At 25.2% G+C, this 21,304-nt stretch overlaps 2 protein-coding genes across 2 annotated transcripts; both read right to left on the reverse strand.

The window, feature by feature from the left end:
* Positions 1-990: 990 nt before the first annotated feature.
* On the reverse strand, positions 991-16,082 carry LOC112596774 (zinc finger protein Xfin-like). The gene is made up of 6 exons (XM_025342556.1): positions 15,285-16,082; positions 13,793-13,995; positions 13,518-13,670; positions 12,251-12,291; positions 6,948-8,396; positions 991-2,414 (listed from the first exon to the last, which is right to left on the reverse strand). Exons 1-6 carry the CDS (start codon positions 15,286-15,288, stop codon positions 1,109-1,111), a joined length of 3,156 nt encoding a protein of 1,051 aa, XP_025198341.1. The 5' UTR covers positions 15,289-16,082; the 3' UTR covers positions 991-1,108.
* A 1,976-nt stretch (positions 16,083-18,058) lies between these two features.
* Positions 18,059-21,003, reverse strand: LOC112596775. The gene is made up of 2 exons (XM_025342557.1): positions 20,475-21,003; positions 18,059-18,675 (listed from the first exon to the last, which is right to left on the reverse strand). The coding sequence occupies exons 1-2, from the start codon at positions 21,001-21,003 to the stop codon at positions 18,059-18,061; spliced, it is 1,146 nt and encodes a 381-aa protein (XP_025198342.1).
* Between the last annotated feature and the right edge of the window lie 301 nt (positions 21,004-21,304).

The raw sequence follows: 21,304 nt of genomic DNA on the forward strand, positions 1-21,304 counted from the left end.
CATTTATTTTATGCCTCCTTCTATCATATAAAAATATTATAGGATAAGTATAGAATTGACCTATTAGAAAAATTAAACATGAGAATATTATATCATGTTGGATTTAAAAAAATTAAGTAAATTATTGCACGGTTATATGAAAAATTATTAAACAAGCATAAATGAATCAAAAGTGAACTAATTTCTCCCTTAAACATGATTTAGTAACCAGTGATTAATATATTAAACTTTACTTAACCATTCGACCAACACATTTTTCATTTAATCAGGCATAAATATTTTTAACATGTTTATCTAATTTTTAAATCAATGTATTGATGAATTTACAATTATATATCTCAACTATATAATATGTTATTTAACAATAGGTCAATAAATTCTAAGTATTGACTAAAAACCCAACTAAGATCTTATAAAACAAAAAATTTTATTATACTGTACAAAGATGGACAATAATAACATATCATACTTAAGGTATTTATTTTTATAAATTACTAACAAAGTTCAAATCAGTAAAGACTTTTAATACATACAAAGTGTTTTACATTATCAACATTAACACTTATAAATTCTTTACTCATAAATAAACTTAATTAAAATACTTAATTACATATATTTACACATTTATGTAGTTTCAAACTTGGTAATAATAAAAATAATCGAACTGAAAATATTTTGAAACTAACGACTTATTTAAATAAAGTTTACAAGAAATAACCTTAGGTTAATTTTCTCTAACTTGCGTGTATTTAGTAATTGTTTGTTCCTATATAAGTATTGTAGAAAAGGAACTTTGACTAATTATAAATAATACATTTTTTAAAAATGTTATTTAAAAACGTACAACATAAAAAAATACAGTAAAATACAAAAAAATATTTATATACACTCAAATATTTATATTTATGTTAAAATTATGATTTAATTAAAAATCAAAATACGGAGGGGTTTATCAGTTCAGCGTCGTCAGGTTAGTGATGACGGTAGTGATGGAGTTAGTGTTATTGTTGGTGGTATCGTCATCATCATCGTCGTCGTCGTCGTCGTCGTCGTCATCATCATCGACGCCGTCGTCGCCTGCCATGCTTTCTGCCACCATCGCCGTATGTCATTCGTCATCGGCCATTCCAGTCTCCGGCGACGAGAAGAACAAGTTTTTCCGTTTGCCCGGCTTAAAATGGAGCATCTCGTGCTTACGCGTATCGCACATCTGCACGAATCCTCGGCCGCACACACTGCATTTAAATGGTTTTTCACCCGTATGAGTCCGAATGTGTAACGTCAGATCGTACCGTTTCCGGCACTTTTTATCACAGTGCGGGCACTGGTAATTTCGGGTATCCGTATGAACGATCATGTGGGCGTCGTGTGACCCCTTGGTCTTGAATGACTTGTTGCAAAGCACGCACGAGAACGGTCTTTGGTTGTAGTGAACAGCGTTAACGTGCACGTCCAGTTGTGACTTTTGTGCAAACCGCTTATGGCATATGTCGCACACGAACCGCTTGTCGTGCTTGGTCTGGTGAACGCCTAGCTGTTGTTTGGTGTAACACGTGAAGTCGCAGTGGGCGCAGTGCACAGTTTTTTTAGCGGTGTGCGTCAGCAGGTGGTTCATAGCGGATGCTTTATTCTTGTACATGTTGCCGCATACGTCACACGCGAAACGCACTTGTTTTGAATCCACCGTATGGGTGGTGTGCATCTTGGAGTGTTTTTCTTCTAAATGATCCTTGAACTCGTCAATGGACGGAAAACTGATACGACACAGGTCGCATTCGTACATCTTGTATTCTGGGTGTCGCTTCTGGAAGTGCCGTAACAGGTTATACCGGGTCTTAAATACAGTTGCGCATATCTGGCACATAGTCTCCTGCTGTTCGTCTTCATCTCCAGTATTTCCGTCCAACGAACTGCTCACGTATAATTGCCGCACGTGCATGCTGCTTAGCTGGTGGGAATCATCGTCCTCATCTTCTTCTTCGTCTTCGTTATCGTTCTCATCGTCTACTTCATCGTCGTTTCCGTTGCTTCCATCGCAATCCTTTTGCAAATCATCGATTTCTCCACTTTCAGAGCCATCGACATTGAGCGCATTTACATGCGGTTTAAAGCCATCGTTATTTTCCTGATTAGTTACATTGTCTCCTTCGCAAATTGAGGAAACGTTCAGTTCAGTATCATTGGGCAACTGGTGGTCAATTACGTGGCTACTGTCTTCTCCCATGACGTGATTCAGGTACTCTTGCTTTGGCACCACGAGGCTGCAATCATTTACTACTGACATGTCTTCCAGGCGATGGCAATTCATCAACCCATTTATGTCGTCGTCGATGCCTGCTGCATTCAAGTACATGTTGTCGTCCACGGAATCATTATCAACTACTTCTCTGTCGAATATTATTCCAGAGATTTCGCTGTAAAACAAACAATACGACCATTTTAATAACATATAGTCAAAGTAACCTTAATCGCAAGAAAAATAATGGCATACGAAATTTTAAGACTATACTAGATTATTTTACCCAACAACACTTATTATTTCAAAATGTATTAACATTTTCGAACAAAATTTTCTTACACGACAAACCTACATTTTTTTTTTTAGATTTTGAAACAGCATATTTTATGAAATATTTCGATACATACAAATTGAAAATTGAATGAGTAGTTTACGAGTTAAAAGTATTTAAAATTTTAATAAGCAGAGTAGTAAAATAATATTTAATGGGGTACCCCTATACCTCCTAACAGTCCTAACCCCCTGCTGTACACTGATCACCTAAACGTTAAATACCTATTATTCATAAATTACTTGTTCAAATTTCGATTTGTATGTATCAAAATATTCCAAAAAATATAGTGCTTCGGAAATTAAAATTAAAAATGTATGTTGTCTTTTAAAAAAGTAAAAATTTAAGACATAATGATAAAAAATGTTGTCTTATTTCGATTAGAAATAAGTATGTAAAATATTTATTTTTAAAACGTTAATAGATTTTGAAATAACGTGTGATTTTTGATCAAATAATCATCCTGTATTAAATTAAAAATGTTAGATTCGGTTGAGATTGTTTAATTAATTTTTCTACTTGAGTAATAAAATGTCTTTATCACTGAATACGCTTTTAAAAATTATGTAATTATATACTTTTATTATTGTTTATTACTTATATTTCATATTTTAATTTTATACTTAATACACCAATCATAAGTTTTATATACAAACTTAGAATGTTTAATACCATAATTATTATAATACATTTAAATCATTAAAGTTTTTAGTTATTTAATATTTTGTTGGTATGTGGTAACTACCTAAAATGATAACTACTTAAATTATCATTTTTTAATTAAAAATGTAAGTAGTTTTTAACATTCCAAAAGTATATTTTAGTAATTAAACAAGAATACTAGTAATAGCTGGTTTTTATTTTATTTTTTTTTATATAATACTTATTGCAGTTTTAATGTTATAGGATAAATATAATACGTTATGAAATATCATTATATCTTTATAGACAAAAATCAAAATTATATACATTTATATTATTAGCATATCCCGTAGCCCATAACATTAGTTAATATTTAAATACAAATTTAATACGCAAAGAATTATATGTATTACATGAATAAATATTTGTTCATGTAAAACAATTGGTATTATAATACAGAAATATTATTATTTTATTTAATATTATTTAAATAAAAATATATATCTAAAATAAATTATTTGATTTATTTATAACTCAATAAACATACAATCATTGAAAACAGATAGCCTTGACAAAATAATTTTATCATTTTTAGAAGTTATAAACTTCTCTGTTTTGAATAAAATATATTTAAATATATTTGATATGATCAAGAGAATGATAGATTTCCAATTTTTGATTGTATATTTTACCAAAATTTTTTTTTGTTCTTACAGTTAATTTAATATATTGTTTTGTTTTTCAGACAAAACATATTAATTTATTAATTTTTGAGCAAAGGAATACAGAATGGAAATACTTAATATTTAAAACCATATAACCTAAAAAGCAATAATGATGATGTCCTAAATAATAATGTTAGATTAAAAATGAAAAATAAGCAGACCATAGTAAATAATAGAATATATAATATTGTACCATATTAGGTATAAAGGTAAAGTAATAAACAAATCAATTTATTAATTTTAATACTAAAACGTACTTATTATACTATATAACTATTTAATACCACATTACACAAATGAAATATTAATAATAAATCAGTTAATATTTACAAAAAAAAGATAATATAAAAAATATTCTACAACTATCGTTAAATAAAACTTTATTAAAATATAATTCACAAGAATAGTAGTAATATATTGTTTTGGATAAATATAAAAATATAATATTTCAAGTTTAGTAAGTAGAAAAATATAATTAACATTTAAAATGTATACATTTATACATAAATTTAAACATTTAATACATAAAGTAGTAATTGGGTAAAATTTATAAAAATATATTAAATATAACATTAAATAAGTATGAAACTACAGTAGGATATTAACTTAAGAAAAATAAAATGAAGCCAGACAGGATACAAAAAACATAGTTACATTCATTTTGTTTAAATTGTCCATGTGGAGTAATGTTACATTATTAGATTTAAATGCATAAAATTGTTGAATTTAAAAAATAAATTTGTTAACTTTTTTTTTATTTTTAAGGTTATTTAACATATTAATTTTCTACAAAAATAACTAAATAATATGTATTAAAGATTTCAAAGATTTAAGCTGTAATAAATCCAATAAGTAAGTAGCTTTGTGTTTAAATATCAAATTTTGATCAACAGCTATAATTTCTTATAAAATAAATATCAAATAATATCAGTTTAAAACAAACAAAAAAAAAAATCCCCCCCGTGTAGAAATAAATATTTGCTTAATAGATGGTATTTAAATTTAGAAAGTTAAAAACTATTAAGAAAATTAAAAAAATTACACCTTAAAAATAACAACTATAATCTCTCTTATATCAGAATAATATTAAGGCAATGACGACTAATTTTTGTCGAGTTGGAACAAACCATAACCCAAGATAAATTAATATTTGTTATTTTTAGTTTTAAGTTATAGTTTAGATGATTGACTGAAGATAAAAAATTATTTTAATATGTTAAACAAATTAAAAGCTAGGCAGTTGTTAGAATTATTAAGTGCTATTCTAGGGAGTATAACATTTGGAGCACATTATCCACATTTATTGCTGCTGGGGTGTAACCTAAGGTAATTTTTGTGACAGAGTATAGATACAATTAGTATTGTAGAGGTAGACATGAAATTATTGAAACACTCCTGTGACTATAAATAGTAACATACAGAAAAAATATAATAATAATAACAAAAAAACTTATGTTCTTCATTGTACAAAGAAACTTAAATCATAAGTTATTTAATTAATTATTATTATTTATTAAGATTTTAAAAAATAAAATACAAAATAAAACAAAAATAGTATAGTTACCAGACTGTTGTATGGCACACAATACCCTGTAATATTATATAATATAATAGAGAAAAAAATTGTGCAATTAGTTGCATTAAATCTAATAGTAATAAATAATAATAATCAACATTTTTTAATTAACCTTTTTTAAAAACAACATATACTGAACAAACATAAACATTTACTTTATTGAAAAAAAAGTAAATACTAAATTATACTTAATTATAAAAGTTATGTAAGCATTAATAGGTGATTATTATGACAAGTAAGTATTTTACTTTTGAAGAGCAGTGGTGACCAAATGGATCAATCATAATTGTGACAGAATTTGCTTGAAAAATTTAAGATATGAACATTTTTTATATGTTGTGTTATATTTTTCACGGAACCTAATTAAAAGGTAATCAAATATGACAAATTTATAAGAAGGGCTTGGAAGTTAAGGAAGCTACAACGGCATAACATGCATGAAAAAATAATAAAATATGGATGAAAAAAAATTGAATATAAAATTATTTGTCCAACACATAATTTTTTGAGCATAGACAAATTTACAACATGTAAATTTGCATATGAGACTATTGACTAACAAGGGAAAAGTACACTATTATAGTCTAGATTATAAAATAATAAACAATAACATAGACAATATAAACGTGATTTAAGCAAAAGATAACATTATAGTATTAATGTGATAAAGACTAAATATACTTCGCATCATTGTTAAAATACTATGCGATAGTAATAACAAAAATCAATAAGACGTTTCATAATTGAAAATGAAATTAAAAAAATCATATTTTACTTTTATATATGTCTTAATTGTTATTAAATAGTTTATCCAAATGATCCCATTCCCCAATCTCGTTTAGATTAACGAGACCCTACTGTACATAAAAATATGCAACTCCTAAAACTTCTACGCCCTACTTATATACCTAACATAAGAAGTAAAATACATTTACACATCATACAGATCTATACATTGTATTATTTAATTATTATTACAGCATCCATATTAGATACATTTAGCCACCACTACTAGAAACATACTAATAATAACTAAAATTCCTGTATATACAAATATTAATAGATAAATAATAAGTTTTACTTAACTTTAGAATTTTAAAAAGAAGAAATATTAGTTACAGTATAATTAATTTTTTTCTAATGTTAATAAACAAAATAAATATTTAAGTTAAACAATTAATTTTTTGTTTCAAATTTCAGTTTGCTAAAGTATAATGTGTATTTTTGCAATTTAGAAGTATCAAGCGATAAATATTTAATTTTTTATAAAATTGTAAAAAATAATACTAATTTGAAGAGTTCTTTTATTAAATAAACTTATGAACCCCAATAAAAATATTAATTTTTAATTTAGTATTATTCATACTTCTATTATAACTTAATAATATAATAAATTATAATACTTATAAAAAATCAATAACATTCATTATTTACTGTGAACCTCTTGGATTATCAACAGTTGTTGTACTAAATTCTAATTGAGGTATATCTTCAAATGAATGTTGAGTTTCGTGAACTCGTCCATGCTGTTTTAAATGTTTTTTCAATTTAAATGTGTCTCCACATATAGTGCATCGAAAAGGTCTTTCTGAACTGTGTACCGCTGTATGACCTTTAAGTGTACCACTGCGCAAAAATGCTTTACCACATACTGCACATATATAATTACGCACTCCAGTATGATGGGTTAAATGTGCAACTAAATGACATCTTCTGATAAAACTTTTGCCACAATATTCACATTTATGTGCTTTTATGCTTTCATGCATTTGTTTCCAATGAATTTTCATTGATGATCTTTGGGCAAAACTTTTACCACATGTTTCACAAACAAATGGTCGTTCACCAGTATGTGTACGTCTATGATCATCAACATTACGTTTTTCAGAAAATGAACGTCCACAAATGTCACACTGATAACTACGAACTTTTTCATGAAAACACACAATGTGTCGTCTTAAAAATGCTGCAGTACGAAACTGTTTACTACAAATTTCACAAGCATATGGTTTTTCACCGGTGTGCACCCTCATATGATACACAAACTTGTATCGTCTACCTTCAACATTATAGTTACACTGATCGCATTTATAATATAATTTATTATCTATCATAACTTTATACTTATCATAAATGTCACTTTTTGGAATTGTCTTTTTATCATTTAGCATATGTGAACGAACGTGTTTTGAAGCTAAATGTTTAGAAGGGAATTGTTCATTACAGTAATAACATTTGAAATCTTCAATATCAGACTTTTCATCAGATTCGTCAAGTTCATCTTTTATATCTTCCAAGTCTTTCTCTTTTTTTAAATCCATTTCATTATCACTTTTTTGGTCAGTTGAATTAGATTCAACACAATTACTATTGAACTGTTCTGAATTTAAAGAATTATTTTTTGTTTCTTCATCAAAATCAGATTCATCATCAAATAATTCACCATAACTTTTAGTTACACCAACACGTTTACTTCTTCGTGTAGTCATCTGCACATTATGCAATTTTTGGTCATGCTCTAACTTTTCAAATGAAGATTTAAAAGAAACATTACATACAATGCATAATACATCATTATAATCATTTACTTTCAAGTCTTGTGTTGATTTTGTATTGCTTACATTAACTATGCTTAAAAGATTTTTATCTGCACAGTTTTCTTCAACATTTGAAATTTTAAAATTATCTGTATACCCTTCACTTACATATTTTAATGGCAGTATATTAGACTGAACACCATGAACATCACGGTCATGCTTCACTTTATCTCTAATCTTTAAAAACTTTTCAAAACAAAATGAACAGGAATAATTGTTTGATAGAGGAGTTTCTTTAGTAGGAATTATTTTCAATGTTTCTTCTGGTTCTGTCAAGTCAATGTACCTGGAAAACCAAATGGGCATAGAAATTATTTTGCCCTAATTTGTTTTCATACATCCTTAGTTATATATATATAAGTAAAAGAATATTTGTTTCTTTTTGATTACGTGAATTATGAATAACAAAATCCATTTGTATACCATCTTGAACACTGTTAAAATTGTATATGTTTACAGCAAAAATATTTCCAATATTGAGTTTATATTTATGAGTTGACAGCATGACTATTTCCATCTTACTTCTGTTTTTATATCCTTGGAAGTACTTAAAAATATATTTTAACAATGAAAGATAATAAAAACTTATATTTCACAGTCAATAACTGAAAAAAAAAATGATAACTGATAACCATATAGAACTCTGGTAGGTACAGCGCAGAAGTTAAGTAATTCCCCAATATAAATATGATTTCGGTTTAAAAATATTCGCATTATAAATAACAAAAATAATTAATTGATAGTTTTCACTTAATAACAGGGAAATATATGTATATTAACTTCAGATGAGTTTCAAATTAAATTATTATTTCTTTTACATAAATTATGATGATTTTAAATTTTAAGAAAATTTAGAGTTTCTGTTTTTAGAACAATTTTATTTAAAACTAATAAAAATTATAACTGCAGTATAAATAAATTATCTTAACTTTCGATGATAAATTATTTGTGTTCATAAAATTTTTATGCATGTATTATAAGAAATTAAAAATATTATTTCTAGCTAATTGAATTATTGTAAGCTATTTCATAACTAACCAAGTTTAATTATAATCAGTTTAGTTAAGTAATTTAATAACATTATAATAGAAACTGATTATGTATATGCAAACAAAAACATTAAATAAAAATTAGTAAGTAAAGAAAATTTTAAATATTTATTAATATGAATAACCATTTAATTTCCTAAGATGCATGCAAAATAAAATTTCTACAGACACGAGACTAGATTTGTTAAGTTTTATAGATCAGAGCCATTATTGTTCTTTATAAAATTTTATAAGTATTTTTTATAATTAATAATTTAATATGAATAATTAAATACGTAAAAATTAATCATCACAATGTTTGTTAAATAATAAAAGTTTCATAAAATTTAAATGCCATAAGCTAAGTAAATTTTAATGCAAAAAATGTTGGCAATTACTGATTATAATATATTACATTCACTACAAAACAAGGCACTGGTGATTAAGAACTTTAAGATACTTTAAATTAGAATTAATTTGTTTATCTATTTCAAATAAAAGATGATACAACATCAAAAATAACAAGTAATCAAGTAAAAAAAAAGTATATATCTTATGAATATAATATTGTTATTTTTTTATGTTTTTCAATATTTATTATTATTCTATCAACTGCAAGTTTATTATACTAATAATATATTTATTTAAAAGGTTAGGTATAAAATATTTATTTATTTAAGTATGATATTATTGTATAGTTCATTAATTCATATTCCTAAAAAATATTATTATAAGATAAGTTGAGTCTAATAACAGAATAAGATAGAAAATTAAAACAAAACTAATAGTTATAATTAGAAATTGTTAAACCAACCATTTAAATTTACAATCAATTGTAATGAATGAATAAATAGTATAACAATATTTTTATGATTTATATATTAGAAAATAAACTATGAAATTTACATTTTTCAAATATAAAAATAAAAAAATTTAAATATTATAAACCAATATGAAGTAATCAGAAGTTCAACTAAAAATTAACTTGTTACTTAAAAATTAATTTTTATTTAAATAAAAATAGTTTTGTAAACATGATAATTTTAGTTTAATTTCAACTTTAATAGTACTTAATATAAAATGTTACTGTTCAATTTGGTAAACAAATGAAATTGTTTTGCTTTCTTATCATGACCAGTAGTTGAGCACTAAACTATAGTTAAAAAAATAATCTAAAACTATAATTGTTATAAGACATAAGCTGGTATTTTTATTTGTTTTTATATTATTATTTAATATAAGTTGATGATATAATTATGTGTTTTGTTTTTTAATATTTGTCAGGATTAAGTATTATCTCTAAATTCTTTATAAAACACATTTTAAAGATTTATTATTATACATTTGTTTTAGTGTATTCATTTTATGACATTCAATAATTTAATTTAAAGTTAGATTAAATTAATCTACTCATAAAAAAAAATAATAAAATTATAAGATTTCAAGTATTTTAAAACTATAAATATTGTAAACAAAAAGCAAAAGAACCATGTATTGATATGAGTTTTAATAATTATAAATTATAAATCAAATTTGTGTTTAGATAATCATAATGTATACTTAAAAAATGAATCTATAACCAACTTTATATGTATATTACTTAAGTAATTTATATTTAATACTTTCTTAAAATTAAGAAAAATTTTAATCAATTTAAATGTAAAATCAATGTTTTAGAACCTTAAGAGTATTGATCAACCATTTTAATCATGAAATGATAAAATCATTGATCAAGAGTTGTGCTTCAACTACCTTACATTTCATATACAAATTATAAGCAAAATAATATAACTTATTCAATAAAAGCATCTAAAAACATAAATTTATATTTAAATTATAGTCCGCTGATTATCTAACTAGTAAATTTATGACATTTTTTTTTTTTTTGGAGGTTGCTAAATGCTATCATTATTTAATTATGACTGAATAAAACTTAATACTTTTAAGCTTAATTTTAAATTTTAATGGTATTCTTTATGCAAAGAAAAGCATATCATTGAATGTAATAATATTAGTTAAATAAGTTACATTATAAATATCTGTTAATAACAATTTATTGTATAATATATATATATAAATTATACTGAAATTTTTTTTAACTTTTCATCATAAAAAATAAGATTTATAGCATATTTTTATATTTCAATATACATACAGTATGGTAATTAATTTACCAATACATGCACTTCACATATTCAAAAATAATTACTTTCATATCTGAGTTCTAAATAGCAACAATTACAATATAAAGAAAAATAGTATTAATATTATTATTATTATCTTCATAAGTATTTGTTGACTAAGAGAACATTACACCTGCATGTATTGTCTCTGTTTTAAAAATGTTAGGCATGCTAAATTTGTGTTCTGGAGCTCCAATAGTGTACAATAAATGTTAATAAAAGAGCGTATTGACCTTATTTTTATATAATAGGATAAGAACATTATCAATATTTTCTCTGGTTTTTTTTATATTTTAATTTTTAGTAAGTTATAAGAATTTTTAAACAATATTTTATATTATGCTCATAAATTACTTAAAAATGTAAGTATTAGTGAAAAAAACCATGAGAAAACAGATAATATACTTACCTTTAAGATAGATAATAGGTCAATTCACCCAATTACAAAAGCTTACACAAAATTGGAACTACTGGACACAGATTTGCTTTGTTATAAATTTGTAAAGAGGAAACAACACATGCAAGTGCGATATCTACTTAACTAAAAATAATTAATTATTTAACAGAGATTTAAAATATAAAGGTATAAAAAGTTTAAAAATAAACATATTATAATGCATTATGTGAAATAATTAAAATAATACTTTTAAAAAATGAATAATACAGATATAATATATTAATTTAAATATTTTTTAATAACTGTGCATAATTTGTGTATGATATCAAGATTTTATAAAATTATACACCAACAGAAACCACAGATTCTTCAAACCTATGTGCAGACTAGAAAATTAATCAATGTGTAAATAAATAAACACATTTCATAGTTTAAAAACTTAAATATTGTTATATTTGGAATCCTAAATTATATCAGATAATCAACGTTTCTATAAAATTCAAAATATTTATTAAATAAAGAAGAATCTTACCTTTTAAGTGATCGATGTAGCCTTTCATCTTCTTGAATATCCTGTTACATTAAAAAAAAAAAACAAACATTATACATGGAAAAAATTATCAATAAACTATAGTATACACTAAACATTGTAAATATGTTTAAATCAAACAAGTAACTATCACTCTTAGACGTTTTATTTGTATTCATGCCTCAATTAACTAAACAATTATATATTTAATTTTTTTATAAACACTGAATTTTCTAATTAATTATAATAAGTGAATAGATTTACATAGTAAGAAATCTCTTATTTTACTCATAAACACATGATACAAATTACTTAGGTGTCTGTACCTGAATTAAGTTCCGCGAAAAGAATAGGGGTTCTCCTATTCTACTATTAGAACAGTTGCAATCATTATCTTGTGTCTCATGCACATGGCTGACTACTTTTTTGGGATTCTCATGGGCTTTTTGAAAAAATTAGAACTAACATTTTCTATCATATTTTACCCAGACTTAGGATAAAATATAGTTAAAATTTAACAAATAATTCTATACTTTTTTTTTTTTATCAACTTTAAATTAACTATGATAACTATTCATAGTAAATGCCAATGTTTAATATTAACAATTAATAATTTAGCAAAATTAAATTTATATTTACCTACAATTTTTAGCATTTTATCTTTAGAAAACAAAGAGAACTTTCATATAATATTTAAGAGATGACGATAAAATAAACACGTACAATTAATAACAAAGTTATAACAAAAATGGCTAAGTTTTGTAATGATATTATCACTATAAAACTGTTAAAATCTAATTTCATAAACAATAAGTTAAAACACAAAATATACCTTATCCTATTAATATATTCTGAGGTTATATAAGTCAATAAAAAATAATTTAGGTTATTCTCATCTTATCCACTACAAAATTATAAGTATATAATTTAAAATAAAAATAGTCAACCATACACATGAATGTATAGAGTAGGACATAAGATAGTGATCACAACATTTCTAATATAAATGATGGAGAAGAATTCCTATTCCCCATATAAAGCTCATTTCAGATATTGATTACTAAATAATTAATTAAAAATGCACTTAATTAATATAAAGTATATCAGTTACAAATAAATTCAATAGAAATAAATTAGATACATTAATAAATAAAAATTGTTAACAATAATTTAAAATTAGATAGGTATATAAAGCCTGGCATGTGTAGGTATTTGATCTAAAAGTAATAAGTAATATTTATTGTCAAAATTATTTACAAAATAAAATTACCTTGCACTGATTTTGGTCAAATGGAATTGGTTCAAACATACTTCTAAGTTTTTGGTCTGCATCAGTACTGCATTCATATAACTCATTCCATACAAGCACAGCAGAAGCACAATGATAACATACTCTTTTTGGTAATAGATCATTTTCAGAAATCTGTAAAATATAAAAATAAATTATAAATACAATATATATCAAACACAACATTTTTTGGATTTTTACAAATAAAATAATTTATTTTGTATGGTATAAAATTATAATTAAAATGTGTACAATACATTTATAAATGGAAGATGAGTTTTTATTTTGTTTTCTAACATATGATCTGCTCCTTCATCAGCATATATTGGTATCAAATTTTCATCAAAATTTGCACATAATCTGCATAAATCATTTATGGTACATGATTGCATATTTATTTCTTGATTACTAGCCATATTAACTTCATTCATTTTGATTTTGATTCTTGAAGAGTAACTAACTAAAAAATAAAATATCAATATTATAAAGTATTTTATAAGTACTTAAAGCTTATTTCACAGTTGCACATATTATCATACAATCATACACTATCATTTTTGCATCAGTCTGTGTGTTATCTATAGTTATATATCGTAAACTCTAATGAAATAACTATAGTAGACATTAAATATTTCGTAAGTACATATTTATTAACAATAATACTTAAATTATTATACCTAAATAACTATTCAATTTTTTCCAAAGTATTTTTTAAATATATTTGTACTTAGTTTATTTATAAATAATGGTAACTATTTATGTATTATTGTTAACAAGTTTAGTATATAAATTTAGTTGAAATAATATGAAAATGTAAAGATATCAATTTTATGTAACTTATTTTATTAATTTATGCAATTTAAAAATTTTCTTATCTGTACTTAATTCAAAAAATTTATGATTAAAAAAGTTAATGTTAAGTGGAGCACTAAAAAGGATATGAGGTACCTAGATAATAAATAATTGAACTAATTGATAAATCATGTTATACTAGCATACCATATAAATTTTAAAATGATCACAACTTGTTTCAAAATTAAAATATAAAGAACAGACTAGGAATTTAAGTTATACAGAAACAACATAAGTGGATAAAATGGCTTCATAAGTCTTAGTTATTGCCACAATCTAAAGTTAACACATAGCAACAAAAATTGGATATGCACCTTGGAGCATATGTAATTTATAGGAATCTACATCAGATAATCAAAAATATAAGTAGATCCTCAAAAACAATTTTATTATCCAAGAAAAAAATATCTAAGACATTGAAATTCTACAGCAATGGTAAGTATTTTTAAGCACATATTATCACTATTACTAACTGGTTACTATAGAGGTGAGTATTTAATTATTTTATGGCATATTATGCATAATGACATTAAGAGTAAATACTGGATAAGTATTGCCAGGGGTATTGCATATGTAGTAAATCGGTACATAATGAATAAAACTTATTCCTTTATTAAAAGTTGAAAACAGTATGTATTATTGATAATAATACAGGCAAGGATATTTTTTTCTTATATACATTCTTTCAATATTGTCATTTCCCAATATTTTTTTAAGATATTTGTTCTATGGATACCTATTTTTGATATAGATTTCTGAATTTCTTAGAGATCTGTGGTTTCGAGTGAACGTCTGCTAACAGATGCGATTGACAACTATTTCCATGTCATCAGAACGAGTAGGCCTAGGTTCAGCCTACTTTTGAATGGTCGCAAATTTAAATATGGTGTCACACACCCATACTTATCCAATTGTTGTGGGTGTTGAACACCGAATTATTCCAAATCTGACACTGGGCACTATTCACCGACAGTAAGGGTTTATAGTGCAGCAACCATAGAGTACCCAGTTTCGAGCGTGGGTGGTAACGATCGGGAACGTGGACGCGTGACGACGAAACGCGTCGTAAACGAAACCGGTAAAACGTAAACGGCGAATGTCCATAACGCGTACTCACCCGAAATCCGCGGTTCCCGATCGCTGAGCTGTTTGTCGGTAACCACCCGTCAATGTGTCGAGCGTGTGGGTCCGTTGCTTACGTCATGTCTTCGTCGTCGTCGTCGGACACTGCACGTCGGTCGTATCTCAACAGACATCGAGCGAGGAGCACAGTGCCACGCAGGGTTGTTGGTTAACGATTAATTGAGCGGGACCGTGACGAGCAATCGAAATTGGCGCGTTTGACCGTCGTCGTTGCGGTAGCGGCCGGCTGACCGGGACGGTTCAGTAACGAAAACACGCTAAATATGGCGGACTACCGAACGAGTGACGATGTTACGGTTAGCGAATAGCGAGGGGGATGCAGCGTCGGCGTCGGCACCTCTTGTTGCGATGCTTCTGACGGCGGGAACGGGCGGGGGATGTGGCGGGACAAACCACGACTCACGAGTCTGGCGCGCAGGCTGGTTAGGTGGTGGTGATGTGTTTAGTGGAGACGGATGTGGCGGTGGTTACGGAATTGACCGGGCCGGACGAGTGGGGAGGATGCGCGGCTGTTTGTAAGTGAGTAACCGGAGTGCAAATGAACGGTGACCCGTCACGTTTGCGCGCAATCGAGGGCCGCGACAAGTGTTCCACTCGTACGACGTTTTCGACAATGTGCCGTTTAAATTGTCGTTACCTATATTGTTGTGTTATACGGCGCAATAGCGGACTGATGCATTGTCGTCAATATTGTTATCATAGATAACAATATTAATTTATAGTAATAAAAAAAACTATCGTTACGATTGGTTCCCGCCGTTTCTTGAAAATAATTACATACTCATGGTTAATCGTTATTGCAGAAATACATAAGAAAACAAAAAAAAAAAATTGATAAGACAATTATAGTATTTAAGCGATGAATAATGATGGCATTCTCTATGCGCTATAAAAAATCGTAGGTAATGCATTTGTTTCACTTGTTTCTGTGTTCCCGTGCTGTACAACACTGATGTGTCATATGGTCACAATATTATGATGATTACGATAAATATTAAATAATTATACCAAATTATGACAAATAACGATATAATAACATACCTATTATAGTAATTGTTAATAATTTGACAATTGTTATTATAATAATAACATCATTTATTTAAGTCCTTTAAATGTTTTGGCTATTATCGTATTAAAAAAAAATATGTTTTATAAACAATCTATCATTGTAGAAAACACTTTTCTTTTTTAATTTCTAACGCACACTTCACTAGTCAGTAACAATACTGCACCAAGGTTTCATATTAGTGAAATGGTTATAGACATGATGTTACTAGCGTTAACCATAATGTCATCATTTGTTGACGATGTCGACGATTTGATATTATCGTTGTGGTCGTTAATCGTTATGATTAGGCCTTACCAGTCCCGAGTTTTACCGACCATTAGGCACCTATTACAAGTAAAGTATGTACAGTAAAGTACTTACTTGAACAGTAAAGTTGTTATTGTTTATTTGTAACTGATTGTTCTTTTAAATTAATGTTATGCAATTCTATTAATTATTGATAACGTTAAGTTGATAGTAATGATAACTGATAATGGTAGCAAAATTTAAATTTTTTTTGATTTTTTAAACTTATGATATGATTTCTAATAACTAATAAGTAACAACTATTATAAGGTCATAACTCATAATCTTAAATAATAATCTTACTATAAATATTGTTATGATCACCAAAAACTGACATTACATAATTATGTGGACAAAATCCCAAATGATTACAAAATTACTGTACCACAGAGGTAAGATTCACAATGTTGAATATTTTTCATTCTTAACATAGGCGCATTTTGGGTTAAATGTATGGGATTTAATGTTTGGGTATTAGATTTATATCGATTAGAGTGACTCGTGTGAGACTTCAGCCTTCACTTACCACTAGTGAAAAAATATTAAAATAATTGTTATCGACTTATTGTACAATAATGCTTTTTTCGGTTATCAATAATATATAATTTCATAACATAACTAAGTATTAATTTTTATTAAAAAATGAACAATATCTTAGAAATAAAAGTATTCAAATATTTATGACATAATATAGCCAATTAAAATTTAGAGGTGCTAAACACCTTGTGTGTGATATTCTACTAAATTAAAATATAAAGACGAGTATCTCTACATAATTTGTTCAATGCTTAAAGCATCATAATTCATAGGCAGTAAATGTGTCAATATAAATGTCTGTGTTTAAATATAATTAGTTCAACTTTTGAATTACTGAGTTACATTTTTATCACTAATGATAAATTATACTAATATGTAGGGTTATGCATATAGTATAAATCTTATTTTTTTAGATATTAAATTACAAAAAATATCCATTAAAATTCATAAAAACCATTCAATGTTATACAAATATATATTAGATTTATTTTTAAATACAAAATATTAATAATGTGTTTTATGAACAATATAAATTAATAAATCCAATATTGGATCATTGCAATTATGTTTTAATGTGGATTTTTGTCAAACATAATTATTTTGATAAATGTATACATAATGTATTAATTAAATAAATTCATTTGTCATCACTTATTTTCTTTGCGATTTTGTCACATAATTTGGTCAACATACAATTTGTATTCTTTAGTGTTGATATTTCTCGCAAACGTTTAGATTTATTATTCTTAACCTTATTATTTATATTAACTATATATTCTGTTAATTCATTAAGTTTTTTTTTAATTTCCTTTACTATGATAGTTGGTTGTTCAAAATCATTTTCTGATTGAATACTTGAATTGCAAAATGAATTACTAGAGCATTTGTGTAGATTGTTTATGTCAATATCTTTTTTAATTGTTTGCATTACTTTTAACCATTCATCTGTGTGTTTTAAACAAGTTGCTAATAATTCACTAAGTTTATATTCATTGTAATCATTAAATTTCAAAGAATCTTTGCTTTCTTTAATTGATTGTTCAACTTTTTTTTTTACAGTGTTTAGTTCATTTATATTATGCATTTCTTTTTTACAAAATTGTTCATGTTTGTTATCAGTGTTTAAACAGTTTAATAGTTCTTCACATTTATTAAGGGTTTCATGAAATTGTGATTCTTGTTTGTTGATTACATTGCTAAATTGACTCTTATCTTTTTCCTGAGTTATTGCATTACTATATTTGTTGTTTAGTTCTATAAGTAAATATAATTATAATTATTATTATTTGCTATACCTAGATAAGTTATGGTAAAAGTACAATACTAGTGAAACCAAGAATTTATAAACTATTGCTAATACCAATTGGTTTATGAAATATAAACTTAAAACTTTCTGATAATTTAAAAATGTAATTACTTCCTTACCTTGATATCTAACTATATCATACATTTTTTAAATTTTTTAATGCAATCTTTGATATAACGATAATCAAGCATGCACTGATAAATACATTTTGTAATAACAATACTCTAATATATCTTTATTATTTTTTTTTGTGTTTTAAATATAAAATATTATGTATCTTAATAGAAATATCTAAGACAATTATTATTCTATTATAAAATGTGAAGCGCTCAATGAAAACTTAACTGAATTAGACCATGAAAGAAGAATAATGTCAGGTAAATCTTAGTTCTGAAAATGATTTTTTTAAATATTTAGTTGATTATACATTAATAAAACCGATTGGCTATTACCTTTTTTATAATAATTATTAAACATAATACACTTATTTTATTTTTATAAATTATAATATAATAATATTCTTTTTTTATTTCACATGATGTTTGGATTTTGTTTAAAATCATTTTCATAATTGAGTTTATACTGTAAATGTTTTTTCTTTACTATTCTATTGTCAAATGTATAAAGAAGAAAAAACCAATATTCAATAATAATTTCTAATCTGAACAAATTATTTTGGGAAATTCTAAAATTATCTAAGATCAGTAGCTAAAAATCCAATATTTAGTCATCTTCCAACAGTAAAGTTTGAGAATTCTAGGTTATACCTGTATTTGTATTTACTTTTACCATAGTAATATATAAGTTAACAATAAAGTTAATTATCAATAAAACAACTTTTACTTTTATTAATTAAAAAAAAAAAATTCTTCTGACTTAAATTTAAATTTCTTAGATAATAATAAAATCAAATATTTATATTATGTATAAATAAAACATTGATATTTGTATTGTATGTTCCCTTACAATTTGTATGAAGTGTTTTATGTGAATATAATATGTCCTACGTTTTTGTAAATAATGTTATTCATAATATATTTCATTGCTAGTACTCCTATTAAATTTGATGAATGGGTATTATATTTATATTTAAAAATTATAGAATATAAAAATATAATAATAAATTACTTGAAAACTTTATCCAGATAATTAAATGTATTTGGCCAAATTTAAAATTTAAAATATTTAAAAAAAAATCATGGAATTAATCTTATAATGTTCTGTGTCATATTATAAAAACTTAATGCTGAATAAGAAGGAGTTTTGAAGATATAATAATTCAATTTTTAAAATGTATTTATCAAATAAATGTGCAATAGTTAATCAACAAAAAGTCAGTTTATGTATGTCTATATCATAAAATAAGTTTAATATTATGTATACTCAAAAAATACAGCTTATTTGAATTACAACAAATAGAAATTAAATATTTTATTGCCTTTATTAGATATTTTGAAATTTTTATTTATTGAAATTAAAAAATATTTAGTTATCTAGGTGCTTTAATAGGACTAAATATTTTTATTTATTACATATTCACTAAGTATAAATATATATTAAATTTATCATGATTTTTTTATAAATTAATTTAAATGTTTGATATTTTATTTATTTTTATTTAAAAAAAAAATGCCTTTGAACTATGTACAATGTAATGTCAATTATGTAAATGAGAAAATACATAAATAATATTAATTTATCCACCTCACTTTTTTAATATTTTATTTTATTATAAAATTGTAATTACCGCATTTATTGAGTTCTAACGATCGTTTTTTGGAATTAATTTCCTTGTTATTGAATTTTGAGCATTTTTTAAAGTCTGTGTGATTCTCAAATTCTATATCTTCTTGTATGATTAAAACAATTACAAGTTCAATGTACCTACTAGTACCAAGAAGTTTATAACCTCTAACAGATATACTTTGATCCCAGTTACGTCCTATTATTTGAAATTCTTTAAGTTTAATTATTACATGTCCGATTCTTTGTCTCCTATATATATTTCCAAAACATATTTTTTCTGGTGTTCTAAAACATTCAACCTTAACAATTGCATTTGTTGATCGACTATATTTTAGTGTAGTTTTGTCAATTTTCCATATGAACTCTTCATAAAAGTTTATTCGGTTTCTGCATGCTGACATAGTTTTAGATTTTTTAGTTTCATTGAAAACAGTTATCTCAATTTCAATTTGTCCTTCAATGAGCTCAAACCCAATTCCATATTGAATGTTCACAATAGTATATAAATCATCTGACTGTAACTTATTCATTTCTATTGTTTGATCACTATCTAAGCATAAAGAATGTAAATACAATTATTGAAAGTGTTAAATTATTAAAAACTTAAGAATATCTAATTACCTAAATTTATTTTATTGTAGACAATTATTTTTTTTACTAATCAATAAAGTACTAAAATGAGAATTTCTCTTTATATAAATGTGTATCCATAGTTGACATAGAGTTAAGATAATCATAATTTGTTGATTTTTTTTTTTTTTTTTTTATATATATATAGTTTATATTTTACCAAAGACATATGTGGAATATTATTAACAAAATATAATGTGT

The sequence above is a fragment of the Melanaphis sacchari genome, unplaced genomic scaffold (genome assembly GCF_002803265.2).
Source record: "Melanaphis sacchari strain LSU unplaced genomic scaffold, SCAv2.0 Contig34_pilon_pilon, whole genome shotgun sequence".
Classification (NCBI taxonomy): Eukaryota; Metazoa; Arthropoda; class Insecta; order Hemiptera; family Aphididae; genus Melanaphis; species Melanaphis sacchari.